This window comes from Paramormyrops kingsleyae, chromosome 6 (assembly GCF_048594095.1).
Source record: "Paramormyrops kingsleyae isolate MSU_618 chromosome 6, PKINGS_0.4, whole genome shotgun sequence".
Taxonomy (NCBI): Eukaryota; Metazoa; Chordata; class Actinopteri; order Osteoglossiformes; family Mormyridae; genus Paramormyrops; species Paramormyrops kingsleyae.
The window spans coordinates 31580188-31597118 of record NC_132802.1 but is presented as its reverse complement, the minus strand read 5'-3'; the positions used below and the strand labels follow the sequence as shown (position 1 = coordinate 31597118).

The 16931-nt window shown below is 49.7% G+C and overlaps 1 protein-coding gene across 2 annotated transcripts in view; it reads right to left on the bottom strand.

Moving 5' to 3' along the window:
• Nucleotides 1-677: 677 nt before the first annotated feature.
• The window catches only part of plxna3 (plexin A3), a 103217-nt gene continuing 86963 nt past the window's right edge, over nucleotides 678-16931 (bottom strand). For both annotated transcript variants that reach the window (XM_072713038.1, XM_072713039.1), the window contains exons 15-32: nucleotides 15040-15176; nucleotides 13718-13888; nucleotides 13067-13160; nucleotides 12746-12985; nucleotides 12423-12566; nucleotides 10821-11055; nucleotides 9800-9942; nucleotides 8863-9119; nucleotides 8715-8781; nucleotides 7594-7740; nucleotides 5240-5399; nucleotides 4653-4756; nucleotides 4260-4356; nucleotides 3628-3818; nucleotides 3352-3521; nucleotides 2811-3023; nucleotides 2027-2177; nucleotides 678-813 (exon numbers count right to left, since the gene is read on the bottom strand). In XM_072713038.1, coding sequence (XP_072569139.1) covers nucleotides 718-813; nucleotides 2027-2177; nucleotides 2811-3023; nucleotides 3352-3521; nucleotides 3628-3818; nucleotides 4260-4356; nucleotides 4653-4756; nucleotides 5240-5399; nucleotides 7594-7740; nucleotides 8715-8781; nucleotides 8863-9119; nucleotides 9800-9942; nucleotides 10821-11055; nucleotides 12423-12566; nucleotides 12746-12985; nucleotides 13067-13160; nucleotides 13718-13888; nucleotides 15040-15176 — 2817 coding nt within the window. In that variant the 3' untranslated portion in view covers nucleotides 678-717. The remainder of the gene's footprint in view (nucleotides 814-2026; nucleotides 2178-2810; nucleotides 3024-3351; nucleotides 3522-3627; nucleotides 3819-4259; nucleotides 4357-4652; nucleotides 4757-5239; nucleotides 5400-7593; nucleotides 7741-8714; nucleotides 8782-8862; nucleotides 9120-9799; nucleotides 9943-10820; nucleotides 11056-12422; nucleotides 12567-12745; nucleotides 12986-13066; nucleotides 13161-13717; nucleotides 13889-15039; nucleotides 15177-16931) is intronic.

Below are 16931 nucleotides of genomic sequence, written 5' to 3'. Positions count from 1 at the left end.
CCCAAACGCTCCCTTTAATGCTGTCATTTCAGGCCACTGCTGATCCCAAAGTTTGGCCTTGTCTGTCGATTCGGTGTTTTTTTTTTTTTTTCTTGAGAGGAACCAGACCTTCCCTTTTATTGCACAAAGGAAGAAGGTCCAAGGTTTCACCTCTAGTCTGACTGGAACCAGGAGAACCATCGTATGAGCAATAGCCATCATTTTCAAGACAGAATGCCCAGTCCATGTTCTGTTCCGGGATGTCGGCAGAGAATGCATGTATTATTTTATTACTTTACCAAGACCATTATCATTCTCATTATCATCCCAGACCAAAACTATCCTTTTTCCATGGCACTAGCTTGGCAATTCAGCACAGTTTCCAAGGCAACTGCATATATGCCTTTCATGGAATGTATCTCATAAAATACATAGCAGTCCACATCCATACAATTAGGCAGTCTCTCACAACAAAAAACCAGTATAGAGGGGGGAACAAAAATCTGCAGGTCTCACTGGCATAGCAGATAAAAGTCTAGGGGGCTGAGGGTTTGGCCACACGGTCTGGTCCAGAAGCAGTGGGCTCGACAAGCTGTGCTGTGGTCCTTGGTGTTGATTGTCCAGTGTCCCCCCTATCAGCACACACTGTGGATGTCCAAACAGAAGACACCAGTCCCCGCCATCCCCCCCCACCCCCCCCGCACCCCTCTCCCTCACACCCTGTTCCGTGCCACTGACTCAGCTGCTGCCCGACATCAGGTTGATGGCTTGTTCCAGTTTGTGCCTCAGTTTGTGTTTGCGGCAGTATCCGTCACGGTCTAGTGCTGTCAGAATCTGGAGAGGGGACACAAGAGGAGTCCAGTGTTAGCAGCCATAGCACCTGCAGTTCAGTCTAAGCAATCCATCTGAAGCTACGCAGGTTTGGGCCTGGCCAGTACTTGGATGGGAGACCAATTATGAAAGCTGGGTATCTGCTGGAAGAGGTGTTAGTGTGGCCAGCAGGGAAGCCCATCCTGTGGTCTGCGTGGATCCCAGTGCTGCAGTGCAGTGATGGGGACACTGTGCTGTACAAATGGTGTCATCCTTCAGATGAGACAGAAAACTGAAGTCCTGACCCTCATAATCTGTTCTAAACAAACCCTCAGAATCTTTTGAAAGAGTAGGGGTGACACCCCAATGCCCTGGCTAAAATGCCCACTGTGGCCCTTTCAAATCAGGCCTCCCAATCATCCCCTATATCTAACGGGTGAATTCTATCCTGCCCCTTCACCACCTTAGCTACTGTGTGGTGAGCGTACTGGTGAAGAATGGCTGCTGTCGCATCATCCAGGTGGGTGTTACATGGTGGTGGTGGGGGAAGTGGCCCGCCACAGGTTCTGTAAAGCGCTTTATAGATGTAAAATTCATTCATTCATTGTGACCTCTAGCTACACTCTGCCACTAAAGCCTCAGGAAGCTGGGTACAATTAAGGTTTACTGGTTTCACAGTAAACCATGGTAAAATTGATTTCGGCTAATATTACCATTTCCAATATTATTTATCATCAAAACCGTGGCTCATTACCGTGTTTTGAAAAACTCCTGTGAAATACTGTCCAGCATCAAACAAAGTCTCCCAGATGTAGCTGTGCAGGTGCAACGTGGGCTTGTTTTGTATTAGTGAAAACATAGTGGAAGGCAGTTTCATGTGTTTATATAAGATATTGCCTATGTTATTATTTTAGTGTTTATACAAACAAAAAGCACATAGTGCCGCTAATTTATTTGTGGTTTTTAATATAAAACTTGGTGAAATCATTTCAGTTTGTGTATCAGTACTTTTTGAACATTTTCGGCACATTTTAAGAATACTACTAATACTGATAACCGGGATTTTTGATCACTATAATTGTGATATTAAATTTTCATACCATTTCATGTCTAATTAAGAATAAGAAAAAATAACGGCTTTACTCAAAGAATCCGGTTGGCATGTGTAATCTATATCTGACCGGCATCTGATTGGCACCCCCACCCAGAAAACGGGGCCGGCGTGGGGGAGACCCACCTCCTCTTTGTACTTGTTGATGTAGAAGTAGAGCTCGCTGAGGGCGCTGAGTGTGTTGAACTCGTTGGCGTGTAAGCGGGACTGCTCCACCAGATAGGCGTCCATATCCTGGTCACTGATGCTGGGCATCTTACCGATGTCTCGGTAGTACCTGAGTCAAACGAGCAGGCAACATGGAACATGAAATCTAAAGGGAAACATCTCACCCACTTTGACCTTTCAAAGAAACCTCAGAATGGCCCACAAGAAATGCACAAAAAAACAGTATAGAACACAGTCTATACTTTTAAAATTCAATTTACATTTCTTGCACTGCTATGCCTCATCTTTGTGCCACGTTTGCACTTTCGGTTGACCAGTATGCACCATATTGTCTAGTCACTGTGTATGTGTTGTACCTGAAGTATACTGTCTATGTACATGATAGTATGGAAAATGTTGTTGAGTAAATATAGCACCATGGGACTCAGGGAGACGATATTTTGTCCTGGGTGTGTATATGCGACTTAAGTGGCTAACAACACAGATCTTGTGAATTGTGGAGTGTTCAGTATTGTTAGGCAGTAATGAAATCCTTCACTATGAATTAGTAATCTTTCACCAGGACCGATCAAATTTACCCTCAAGTTGAGGTCTAAATTTTAAAAAAGGATTTTAGGTCTGTAATGTAACAAGTGATATATCATTAATAATTACTTCCTAAATATTCCTAAAAAAAATACTTGGGCAATGGAGCTCGTTCTGAAAAGGGAACAAAAGCTACAGAAGAGCATTATGTTCCTACCGCTCTACCCAGCTCTTGTAGTTGGGGATGTCCTTGGCGTAGAGCAGCTTGTTGGAGGGCGAGTCTTTGCCCAGCCGGTGCTCGGAGGTGGAGCACGAATCCATGAAGGTCTGAGCCACCACCGACAGGCAGGCGTCCGTGATGCTGTTCTTGTGGATGTCGAACACGAACTGGGGGTTCTTGATGACGTTTACCCAGAAACGCAGAGGCAGGCTGTCGAAGGGAGTTGAGAGAATGCGGGATGGACAGGAAGAAACCGTTAAGAAGTGTGGCGACCAGAGACATTCAGAAGGTGGCGACTGAATACATGTTCAGCAAACAACTTAAAGAAGCAGCTGCCCTTTTTAGAGTGTAGGTGATACTTGGTTATTGTCACTTAGAATCTCAACAGCAAAAACCTTTCCTTGCACCATGCAAGACCAAACTAGCATTGCAAAATGAGTGATGCAATGGTAGGTTTCTACCAGCTACTGGCTTCTGTGTATGCAAGCATGAGATGATGAGGTGATGGAAGACTGGGTGGGGGGGGAGGGCTTCTCACCAATTGCTCTTCCAGGTGTGTCGCACATCGGGGTCACTGATCTGTCGCCGGTCAGCCTGCTCGTCCAGGAAGTCGAACATGTACTTGATGGCGAGGGGGAGGGCACTGCCACGATGGGCGGTGCTGAACACAGTCTCAAACAGGTCATCCACGAACTTCTGCAGCGTGCCCTGTGGCGGCAGTCGGAGATGGGGTCACGGCCCGCCGCCGTAAGAGTGGAGGACTCATCACACCGATGGCTGTGGGGAGGGGGGGGTTGGGGGGAACGGCGCTCACCTTGGTGGCCAGGAGGCGGGTCAGGTAGATCTCGGACACCATCTTGCTGCCACGGTCGCCTTCACGCTGGTCTGCATGCTCGTGGTTCTTGACAAGGTGCCACAGTTTGGTGCCCGTCTCCTGGTCGGGGGTGATCATGGGGGCTCTGGAACGTAGGCTGTCCGGGCTACTGGATGTCCTCAGGAGACTCTCTTATAAACACACATTGACCACCGTCAGGTTCCCACAAGGACGCTGGGAACGGTTTGCGTTTCTGCTGGCAACTTGGTGATACTAATTACTTTCTGTGGACATCTTTTACAATGGCACAGTGGGGTGTTTGAAGGAACATCTACCTGCTACTGCACTTACTACTAAGCTGGAGATGTGAGTCGTATCCAACCTACACCCACGCTGACATGGTCCTGCTTACTATCATGGCCAAAAGTGTGCCTAATCTCAGCTGGCTGTGCCACCGCCATTAGACCATCGGGTCAAAGTGCACACAGATTGTGCTGCTTGAAAAACACTTGCATGACCCATTGAGGATTCACACACAATGGAGAAGGAGAATGCGAGATCCTCCCCGGTGTCCACGATGCGGCATGAATGCCAGTGGGTGAAGTCCATGCTGAATGGCGGGGGCTGTTTACCGTATCTGCTGAGGGAGCGTGTGAAGGTGAAGGAGTTGGCAATGTTGTAGGCTGAGACCTGCTTCTGAACCAGGGCCACCAGGGAGCCCTCAGTCACCTACGAGAAGAGTCACGTTAATAAGGTCAGGCCCTGGAAGATGGATAGACATCATTCCCTCTGTCTACTAAGATTAAGTAGCAATGAATTGGCTTCTAAATAAACCTTATAACTTATTTAGAACTAATTATCTTAGTTCCATGTATGCATGTTCATTTATCTTATCTCACTTAAGCAGACTTAAGTGAATAATTACATTAATTGATTAATAAATAATTTTTATACACCAGACAGATCTCATGGCGGTTTTAGGATGTAGATTCAGCGTCCAGTGTCACTGTCGTGGTGTAACTAACCTGGTAATGGGCCAGAGTGTTGAGTCGTTTCCAGTCACTTTCGATTTTGGTAGTGATATCCTCATCTTGGAGAATGATTCGGGTAAGTCGCCCCTGTCTCCACTCTGAAGGGACAAAAGGCTTATTTATGCAAAAATGATCATTCCCATAATTCATTTCTACGTTGCTTGCGGGTATAACCACACCTTTCTGGTTATGATGAAAAGTAACAGTAATGGATTCAAATTAAAGGATGATGTATAAAATGTATAGTTTATATTTGCATTAAACTGGGGAAAATATTTACCATAAACCTAGTTGTAATATTAATATTAATTAGCAGTTGCTTGGAAAAACTTGGCTGGCCACGCAGCAGCCTATGAAGGAAGAATGACGAATAGTTTTCTGAGCTTTGAAACCCAAAAATGCAGAGTTTGCTCCACTTTATGGAATTAATATTGCAACATTTCTAAATATTTCAGAAGAGGAAAAGAAAAGTGCTTACCCAAACGTGTTCTTTTATTCATAACCTACAGGCAGCTGCTATTCTGAGCTTGCCTTGCGCAGTTAATAAAGACAGAGGGCCAGCACTGCAGAGACGGGCTTACCCAGGTCCATGTCCTCGGCCTGGGGCCGCTGTGAGTATGGGATGCCTTTATACACGGCGTCCAGCAGCTTGTCCTTCACCTGGGTCACTGTGTCGCAGTTCAGCACCTTCACTGGGATCTCAGTGCCCGCCTCACCCTCAGGGGGTATACACATCAGGGTCTGAGGAAGAGGAGTAGGAGGAAGGGCGCACAGTGACAGGTTACGTCAAGGCAATGGCTGGTGGGTGGGGGGGGTGGGTGGTCGGGGGTCCAAAGGTGCACTGGGCAGGAAGGTGAGGACCGAGTAGCAGAACGCAAGCGTCACTGTAAATCCCTGTAAATCGCTCTATTGGCTTTTGGTTCACCGCTCTCTCTGGCTGGGATTGTCCTGTGGCACTGAGGATATGGGATGAGATCCATTCACCCACGGAGGTTTCGCCTGAGATACTGTTTGGGGGCACTCTGAATGGCTAATGGGCCCGAAAACAAATCCGTTAGCGGACGTCAGCGCCGGACGGTCGGGGAAGAATTACGGCCGTCGCGCTGGGTCGATAAAATGAATCACCAGAGGAGAGATCATTGATTTAATCGATTATCGAGATTTACGCTGCAGAGCAGAGGGGTAAGGCGGAGAGGGGGGCGCTGGGGGGATGGCAGGGTGCCGCCTGGCACGCCGTGCACCGCACGCACGCCTCCGCTGGCGGGATGAAACCAGGAACGTCAAAAGCAAAGAAGGCTAGTGCTGTGGTCGCAGGCTGGGGCGGGAATCGCAGGCAGAAATGAAGGAAAACAGACAAGCGACTCGCCATATTCCGAGCAACCCCCCCCCCCCCCCCAAAGGTAGGAAGACTAATTATACTTTAATGACACCCTGAGTAATAACACAACGTGCAGCAGGGCTTCATTCTAACCCTCAATGTTCCCGTTTTCCTTAATATATTTAGGCATCACGCATGTCCCCACAATGCTGACAGCCCATATTTACTGCGCAGAGGGGCTGCGCGTGCGCCTGCCGCTAATCGGGTGATTAAACCGGCGTGTGGCTGGCACAGTAAGCCATGCCGCATGCACCCCTGCCACTCACTGATCATTAGTAAAGTCAATTACCTCCCCTCTGCCATGCAAAGAAAAATATTTAACAAGTGAAGCATTTCTGATTAAAAACCAATTACACAGCAAATTAAGGAATTCTCAGGGAACTGCGGACAGGCTATATTTAGGATGACAGAGACCGGTTCTGGGCAGCAGAAATTCAAAGAATTTGCGTCAAGCTCCGATTGGGGCTTTAAAGTGTCGACTGACCGCTCTTCAACCTCCGATTCTGCGGAAAGCCGGGAGGTGCACCATGAGCTCGCTGTCTGAATCACATCCTGCCGCTTTAATTGCCGGTGTGGTTTATTTACAATTTGCCGCAAACCTAGAGGACGCAACCTTTGATGCCACAGCGTTCATATTAGAGCTGGATACAGGGAAATTTGTTTCAGGGCACTTCAAACACACGAGTGAGTGAGCGTGAAAAAGGAAATACATTAGTAAGCAGAGGCATCAGAGCAGCGTGCTCCGCAGGGCCCCGACCTGGTGGTCCCTGGGGGGCTAATGAGACTGATGGGTCCTCTGGGGGCGCCCATCGCTTTAAAGGAAAATCCCAGGACATTTACCACGGCGCAATTGATTTCTTGAAGGGAATAAACCCGAACCCCCCCCCCCCCCACCATAGCGGTGCCGTACAGACAGCTGGCTGGCGGGATGACAGCTTCGAACGTGCCGTGCGTCTTGTTCACCGCAGCGCAAATGGCGCCAAGCGTACCAGCACATAAGCCCCGCAAACCTGCCATCTGCAAAACTGCTACGTGCAGATTGGACAATGGAGCCTGACTCAGAATGAACTCTTAATCGGGTGACTGGCGTCTCCAGGCACAGAGACAGCGCCGGCCTCGTTAGACGGCAGAAGCGCCTTTGCCTTTACGGCCACACAATAGATCGCTTTATTCTGTAATGAATCACCAGGAGCCCTCAGCAGGTCCGCGCGTGTGACTTGAATGCTGGCCGGCCAGCCAGCCTCCCCCTCCCTGAAAGTCCACCTCACCGGCTACCCCGCCTTCGCACTGCTCACACAGCATGCTGGGAAGGCACCACGCCCCCCCTCCCTCACTCAGCCCAGGGCTGTGCCCAGAACCCTCCTAACTTCTGCAAAATATATTGTGCGACCTTGCCTGCCCATAATAAATTAAATTCCTCAGCCCGATTTTCCCATGGCGGATCTGGAACACCTCGGGCGGCCGAGACAGAGGAGGGGCCGCAGACGGAGAGCGGTGGGGTGGCGGGAGCGGCGGCCCAGGGGGGCGAAGTGGCTCCAGGGGCCCACGGACACTCACCAGCTGCTTGTAGTCGATCTGCTGGCGGATGAGCTTGTCCTCGCTCAGGGAGTAACGGGCCTCGCCTGTGATGGCATCGATGGGGCCTTTCTCCATCTGCTGCTTGATGGCACAGTACAGCATGAAGAGGGGCTCTCCAGCACACTCCTGGCAGGGAGAGGGCAGCATGTGTATGCGTGTGCGTGTGCGCGCGCGTGCACACGCGAGCTGGGGGCGGTCGCACGGGCAATCACTCTTCATTTCGGCATTTCTGAGGAGCTCAGAAGTCACCAATTACCCACTTAAAAGCTTCTGATGACTAAACAGTGATACTGATAAAACACTATGATTTAGTTCTTAGGCACGATTAACTTGACGTTATTAATTACAGCGTGACATCCTGACTCACAGTCCCCATAAGCAGAGAGGCCCTTAGCCATCAGGCGCCGAACACAAAGCACAGGGTGACGAGCTGGTAGCCTGCCGCCTGCTACTGAGTCACGCCTCTGCTTTTATACTCTTTTATACTTTATGGTGCAGGGGCCAGGTGGAGATTTCCTTCCTCTTTCACCACTGGGGTCAACATTCAGAAGTGCGGATTTCCTTGAAAGGACTATTCTTTTAAACCTGGAAGCAAAACACCCTGTTGCCTCTTTTCTCCAAACTGACACTTTAGAATAAGAAATGTAGCAGCACGGCAAAAAAGAGAATATGATATAGCAGGTGCACTAGAACAAAAATAATTAAATAAAGGACCCTAACTGGTATTGAGTCATAAGATAGCTAATGACATCTGTTTCCATATCTCATGGAAACGAATCTGAAAGTATGACGGAGTTTAAATAAGCCGACGAAGAGATTTTACAGTAATTGGTCTGACTGGCAGCCAAAGCTCCTTCACGTGTGTACTGATGTAGTATAAATATATCTGGATGGAATCCAAAATACATGGCAATAGCCATTTAGGCCCGGAGGAGCACACAAAGGGGCCGGCATTCATCAACTTAATGCACGCGGACGGAGAGCGGAGGGCCACGGCTGGAGGGGACTTCACAGAGCTCCCAGCCGGCGCCTTGACGCGCCAGCGCGATGCCACCGCTGCGTAACGGGTACCACGGCGAGCTGTCAGGAGTGGCACCCACCTTCAGGAAGCGGTGGAGCAGAAAGGTAAACCAGTTAGTGAGCATCTTCTCAGCCACAGACTCGGTCCTGAGGGAGAGCAGAGAGGGAGATGCCCGTCAGCCGTTACCGGGGGAGGGCTGGTCGGGGTACGCCGAATGGGACCCTCACCTCCTGAGCAGCAGTTTGGGGTGGTTGCGGTTCTCTAGGTTCTTCTCGATGAGGTCGGCTAGCAGCTGCTTCAGCACCACGGTGGCGTACTCCATGCGCTCCTGTAGCGCCGCCATCAGGAGGGAGGCCACGTTGCCTCGGTCGCGCATGGAGAAGGAGCGCTGCACCTCGAGTGTGTGGATGAAGGTCAGGAGAAACATCTTGTTGTGCAGCAGCTGGCTGAAGAGACGCAGGGCCTTCTCCACATTAGCGGGGGACTAGGGGCAGAGGCGGGTGTGGGGGGGGTGGCAGGGTGGACGAGGAGGAGGAGGTCAGAGAGGGAGAGGTCTTTGGGGTCAACGTGGGGGGATTATCAGGTTGGCATTTACAAATGAGACTGGGGGGGGGGAAGAAGAGTGGTGAGGGACGGGGAGAAGTGAAACATGCAGTGTGAGAGGAGGCTCAGCTTCCAGGCTGCCCAGAAGCAGGCCTGCTGAATAACTAAGAGCAGCTTCCAGGCTGCTCAGAAGCAGGCCTGCTGAATAACTAAGAGCAGCTTCCAGGCTGCTCAGAAGCAGGCCTGCTGAATAACTAAGAGTAGCTTCCTGCTGCTGCTGTTTTCTAAACATTTCTAGTGAGGCAGTTTCTAGGCGCGCGGCTCACTGAGCCCACATGGGGTTTGCGATTTCATTCCACCTCAGGTTTTAATTAAAAGACAGAAAGAAGAAGGAGGAGGGCAGAAGAGAGAGAAGCTTGTTCACATGCTTAGAGGCGTATACTGCAGGAGAGCTTAGGGAACTTTAAACAGAAAAGGGTATAATTTACTCCCTTTACTGGATGGCTTTAAGCGCAGCAGCTGCAGGGGCTCGGGAGGTAGGTGCGTTTGCAGGTGTACGTCGCCGTTGGCGACGGACCACCAACGCGGCGCCACGTAACCAGCCCGGTGCGGTGGTCTTACGTCCAGCTCCTTCAGGACGGGATGATCCTCGATGCCGGGGAACATGACCCTCATCGCGTAGGCGCGATACTCCAGGAAGGGAATCTTCACCCCATCCATGTCGTTGGTGAGTTCCTGGATGTCGGTCTGCAGCTCGGCGAAGGCTGTGCGAGCGAGAGGGACGGCCTCACTGCGCGCACACTCATTCTCCATCACGGGCCCGTTACTGAGCCATTTCATTAAGTAAAAGGGGCCGTAAAGAATGGCCCCGTAATCACACAGGGATGGGACACTTACTCAGCTCAGGCTTCCCACACAGCAAACGCTGACGTGGCTGAATACAGCAGCCCACAGCGCAGCTGATAGAAGCCGCAGAGGCACCGCAGTGAACTATGTATGAGCACTGAGGAAAACCAGCAGCTTTGGTGCGTGTGGCCCAGCTGCTACTGAGCCACTGAGGGAGGCCCCCGCCGGGCTCTCGCACACAGGAGCAGTCAAAAGTCTGGACACACCAGCTTTTAATGCATTCGTCTCTATTTTAGCTACATTATTCACCTTAGAGGCAATGAAGTAATACATGCCAAATATCGCAATGACCATCTGCAAGAGAGCATCTCTAAATTCACTTAAATTGTGGACTCTTCAAAAACAGCCGTTTTTTGCTTCGATGACAGCATTGCAGACCCTTGGCATTCTTTCAACCAGCTTGCAGATGTAGCCACCTGGAATGCTTCCCCCACAGTCCCGAAGGACCTTCCACAAGTTCTGGGCACAAGTTGGCCGCTTTGCTCTTAGTCATTGATCCAACTCATCCCAAACCAGATCTATAGGGTTCAGGGGGATTGTGGGGGCACGGCACTTCCTTTTTCACAAGAAAATATTTACACGGAGATAAGCTTTGGGTAGCTACCATATGATTCTCATAAGGTGTGTCCAGACTTTTGATTGGTACCATACATGTGGATGTTGAGCAGTGAACATGGACTCATCGAGTGGGAATTGGGAAGTGACGGCCACCTAGCGGCCACAGACATCCTCGTACCTTCCTTGCACTCCAGCGCCACCCGGGACTCCAGGTTGTCCATCTGCAGCTGCAGCAGCTTGAGGGTGCGGTCGGCGTCACGCGTCTTGCGCTTGTAGGCGATGAGCACGGCGATGATGGCGATGAGCAGCACGCCGCCGCCGGCACCGATGCCAATGATGGCCGGCAGGGTCAGCGCGCTGTCCGAGTAGATGTGCAGGGTCCCCAGGGGGTACTCCAGACCACCCACCAGAATCTGGGGGAGCAAACACGTGTGGGGGGACATCAAAGGGTGCACGCCGAGTACACAGCTGGGTGCAGAGGAGCTGCACATTGGGGCGCAGGTGGCTGCAGAGGAGCTGCACAATGGGGCACAGGTGGCTGCAGAGGAGCTGCACACTGGGGCACAGGTGGCTGCAGAGGAGCTGAACATTGGGGCACAGGTGGCTGCAGAGGAGCTGAACATTGGGGCACAGGTGGCTGCAGAGGAGCTGAACATTGGGGCACAGCTGGCTGCAGAGGAGCTGAACATTGGGGCACAGGTGGCTGCAGAGGAGCTGAACATTGGGGCACAGGTGGCTGCAGAGGAGCTGAACATTGGGGCACAGCTGGCTGCAGAGGAGCTGAACATTGGGGCACAGGTGGCTGCAGAGGAGCTGCACATTGGGGCGCAGGTGGCTGCAGAGGAGCTGCACAATGGGGCACAGGTGGCTGCAGAGGAGCTGCACACTGGGGCACAGGTGGCTGCAGAGGAGCTGAACATTGGGGCACAGGTGGCTGCAGAGGAGCTGAACATTGGGGCACAGGTGGCTGCAGAGGAGCTGAACATTGGGGCACAGGTGGCTGCAGAGGAGCTGAACATTGGGGCACAGGTGGCTGCAGAGGAGCTGAACTTGGCCCCTGGGAGACCGAGACTTGCTGTTGGCCAGTTACCAATTAACTAAGGCTTCCTAAAGGTTTTACCTCTGGAGTATCATTACACCCTGACCCACTTTAATTAATCACATGCATTTGTGAAACCAAAAAACCAGCAGCATACATACAGTCAGGTGACAAACTCTCCAGTCAAACTGGCTGCCTGTCTGTCTCCATTAGCGTCCCAGGAGATAAAACCACCTCACAAATCACTGACACCTTCCTGCTAACCTCCTGTTTGCCTCTAATCTCCCCTTTGATTTGTAGACACCTCTTCCTTTTTCCTCAGCGGTGTCTATTGATTGGGCTAAATTGGGTTTGAATATTTCAAAGATTTGCGGGCTGCGTCACTGGGCCAAAGAGAAGCCCAGGCATGCCGGCGTATCGATATGTAAAGATTTAGTGAATGCCCTTTCACTCAGAGGCCGCCGGAGCAAAAGTTTTATGGCGGCTAATTAGTCATCAGAAAGATGAAGCTTCCATCCGTCACATGAGGGGGGGGGGGGGAGGTGGGTTGTTGTGCTACTGCTGTCAAACCCACTCAGCTTGAATTTGTCTAAAAACAATGTGCAAAATGCCAAGCTGTGTGCAAACAAGAGACAGAAGAGAATCAATAGAGTTCAGTTAGACATAGTCCTTTCTCCCCATTACTGTTAGTCGGTAGCTCCCGTACTAATGAAAATCCATTGTTTACACCGTCAGACGTACCAGCACTCGCTGCTCCCCTGTGAGTTCTGGCGAATCACAGAGCAGCTGGGATTCTGAGACCGTTAACAGGCACGGGGTTTCTCCAATCAGCACGCTGTAATTCAGTCGGGCGTTCCCCGGAGCAGGGGGTATCAGGTTTTTCCCCTATTTTGAGGAAAGACATCAGTTTCAGTTTCATCAGCATAACAATGATATCTGTAGCTGGCACTAACCGTTAACATACTACTCGTTTATCTTGGCATGAAGAGGTTTTGGACCAAAGAGAGAGATAAGATGAAATAACTGCACAGGAAGTGCCCTCTCCTTCTGGTGGGGTAACTTACTTTAAGAATGATAGGTGACCCTGGCTTCACCTCCAGGATCCCAGAGCTGCCCAGAGGATCAAAGGTGGGATTGGGATAGTAGGTGAAGGGAGTTCCATTCAGGATGAGTAAGGCGGTTACATGGTCCAGGATGAAGCCGAACTCATCTGGGTGCAGGCCAGACTCTGGGACCTGCCGCTTGGTGTAGACGATGCCGGGAGCCAGACAGGTCATTGTGGAATCGTTCATGACGGTGCACACCTGCAGAGGACAGGAGGAGGTGATGACATGCCAATGTAGGCCGGAACAGAATACGCCTTAACGGGCATGAGCGTAACTTACGTTGGTGGTCTCCACACCTCCATATTTAGCCCGGACTTTGGGTTCCTGAATGGTAAGGAGGTTGTTGCCCATTACGGTGATGGTCGTGCTCCCACTGGAAAAACGACCGAGGAACCAGAAAGACATGAGAACAGCTACATCACTATAGATGTTAGGTTTTTCCATTTTATACACGCATTTTCTTGTTAATGCAATGCATTAAACAATCTCCGAAGAGTTAAACAAAGGCCTGGGCACCGATGACGGCTGCCCGACTCTTCGCACTGGACTGAAGTGAGATTTTTCTGCAGTGCGCAGCTGATGAGGCTTATTTGCCTGAGAGAGAGAACTGTTGGGCTTTTGAATAAGTGGGCAGTTTTCTCAGGCCCTCTGGGTGCAATCTATTAGGAATTTATATATACTTGAGACTTCATCAGCTCTTGTATATTGCATTATAGAGTCTCATGATGAAACTGTTATGATGGGACCTTATCTGTGTCCGAGGGTGGCTTTCAAGACGCCCGTTTTAATCTCCAAGGGAATTTCGCCTTAGGTATTTTGCATGCTAATGGATTCTCCGTGCTCAGTATAACAAGCCCTCAGTCTTCCGGGGCTGTGGACATGCTCAGAGCGTAGTGCCGACCAAGCAGGACCCCAGGAAAGCACACTCACTTGACAATGCTCCAGGTGGGTTCGATGCCACCCACAGTGGGGTCCTCGGTGTAGAAGTAGATTGTGTTAGTGCTGGTTATCTCCGCCTTGTCGATGAACAGCCTGATGGGCGAGGAAGTGGATCCACTTGTGGACGGAGGGGTCACACACACAATGTCCTTCATGTTTCTCCTACAGAAACAAAAAGATTTCAAATGGTGTTTCTGCTATGTCTCCAAAATAACATCATGCAAGATTTAGGCCAAACCAGGATGGATGCTTTTGTTCTGCTGTCACAATCAGTTCCTTAAACCCAAGCAGTAGACTACAATGTGTTATGCTGACTGACTGCTAATCTTACAGGCTAACATTCATAGTGATCAAACCATGAGATAGAAGCCGATAAACACTGGCTCGATTTGCCAGTACTGGATCTAAAGTAGCCCAACTAGCCTGTTCCCCTTGGTTTACATCAGTACAAAAGAGGTAGAATTTCTGTGTCATGAATCAGATAGCACAGTGACTAGTAAAGGTTAGCACATAACCTCGAACTGATGTCCCAGAGTTCAGCTTCATGGTATTTACTGGAAATCACAATTTTCTAATCAGTGCCATTCAACAAACAGCTTTGTAAACAGCTGCATGGTATAAATATGCTATATGGACAATAACACCACATAAAATCATGTGTCTTTTTTTTTTCTTTCAAGCTTTGTGTATATACTATACCAGTTTGGACACACCAGTACACTGAAAGGCTTATTAGTACCAATCTCTACAATTCAGAGTGATTATTGACATGAAATATATAAACAACATATATGGAATTATCCACGGACCAAAAAAAGTATTAAATAAAAAAATAATAATTGGTCGGGGGGTGGGGAGAGGCAGCTCTGTGGTTTGGAATTCAGAAGGTTGCCAAATCCCTGGGTCGGCAGAGTGATGCCACCATTGGGCCCTTGAGCAAGGCCCTTAATCCCAGTTGCTCCAGGGACTGGCTGACCCTACTGTCTCCTCTAGGCCACTTTCATGAGGAAGCATGCTGGGAGATTTTTCCGGCTGTCTTGAAGGAGGTTCCGTATATGCTGAGTACTTAATGCCCGCTTTTCCTTCGCTCTCTGGTCAAGCTCCAAACATCATCTCAACTCCGTTTAGGTGGCCAGGTCATTTGATGTGACACTATCACTCTCCTTTGTCGGCGCCTTGGGACATCCAAGCTATTGACTGGTACTACGCTAGTTTCTGTTGTACATACCAAACGTCTTGAAAATACCTACTTCTACAAGCTAACGAGACAGCTCAGAGGCTGCAGCAGCCCAACCTAGGCAGCTCGCTCCCACCTGACAAAGAGGCACTCCCCCTGGCCGAGGAACACCGTCACCGCACTGCCGCCGTCCAGGTGCTTTCCGAAGATGGTGAGCCTGGTGCCTCCAGACATAGGCCCCTTCTTTGGGTGGATGCGATCGAAGCTGGGAAGCTGGGGAAGGAAACGTGCATTAGCAGTCAGGCCGCAGAGCTGACTGCCTACCAAACACCCCCCTCCAGTCACCGAAAAACATGCTCATCGAGGATTTAGAAGCAAAATCCCAATTGTAAGGCTGTCATATTATGTGGGACACATTTTATATAACAGTCTCGTATAATAATAAATCCTGCAGTCGATACCCAAGTGATGTGATTGAGATTATATATCACACACACTGAAACACAGCACACATTCACAAAACTTTTGTTTTTTTGAAATTTGTTCCGGCAGTGAAAACGTTTTTATTTTTGGTACCTTAAACTGACCCAGCATAAACGCTACACCAGAAAGTGCTTGTCCAAATAGAGCTACCCTTCTGCCCAAATTAGCCGTGTAACTGCGTAATCACCCACTGCACACATATTCATTTGCTTCTCCCAGAATTAAACTGCAAGACCAGTATTGATTGTGCGTTTAAGAGGCCCGGTCTGGCCCATTCATCCCTGCATGCAGCTCAGAGGCCTCTGGATAATCGACCGTTGCCACATTCCTGGTCGGCGGTCCTTACTGCTCCATGGGGAGATCTGGATAATTAGATCACACTGGGCACACTTTTACAAGCAGTCTTTGTGCGTGGCAGTGTAGCACTACCTTGCAGCACAAAGAAAGGTTAACCTACAGGTCAGCAAAAGATAGCCTGCAGGCTGCCGGTGGGTAGAACTGAGGCCAGAAGACTAGTTCCCAAGGATAGCAAGGTTAGCCCAGCCTAGAGTGCAGGAAAAAACTGGGCTGGGTCACAGAACATAGTAAGGCTTGGTTAGCTCATAGAGGACAGAAAGGCTGGGCTAGTCAGGAGAGCACTGAAAGGAGAGGCCAAAGCATACAGAAAGGCTAGGCTAATTCACAGAGGACAGAAAGGCTAGGCTAATTCACAGAGGACAGAAAGGCTAGGCTAATTCACAGAGGACAGAAAGGCTAGGCTAATTCACAGAGGACAGAAAGGCTAGACTAATTCACAGAGGACAGAAAGGCTAGGCTAGCCCATAAAGGTTTGAAAGGCTAGACTAATTCACAGAGGACAGAAAGGCTAGGCTAATTCACAGAGGACAGAAAGGCTAGGCTAATTCACAGAGGACAGAAAGGCTAGACTAATTCACAGAGGACAGAAAGGCTAGGCTAGCCCATAAAGGTTTGAAAGGCTAGACTAATTCACAGAGGACAGAAAGGCTAGGCTAATTCACAGAGGACAGAAAGGCTAGGCTAATTCACAGAGGACAGAAAGGCTAGGCTAATTCACAGAGGACAGAAAGGCTAGGCTAGCCCATAAAGGATTGAAAGGCTAGACTAATTCACAGAGGACATAAAGGCTAGACTAATTCAGAGGACAGAAAGGCTAGACTAATTCACAGAGGACAGAAAGGCTAGGCTAATTCACAGAGGACAGAAAGGCTAGGCTAATTCACAGAAGACAGAAAGGCTAGGCTAATTCACAGAGGACAGAAAGGCTAGGCTAATTCACAGAGGACAGAAAGGCTAGGCTAATTCACAGAGGACAGAAAGGCTAGGCTAATTCACAGAGGACAGAAAGGCTAGGCTAATTCACAGAGGACAGAAAGGCTAGGCTAATTCACAGAGGACAGAAAGGCTAGACTAATTCACAGAGGACAGAAAGGCTAGGCTAGCCCATAAAGGTTTGAAAGGCTAGACTAATTCACAGAGGACAGAAAGGCTAGGCTAATTCACAGAGGACAGAAAGGCTAGGCTAAT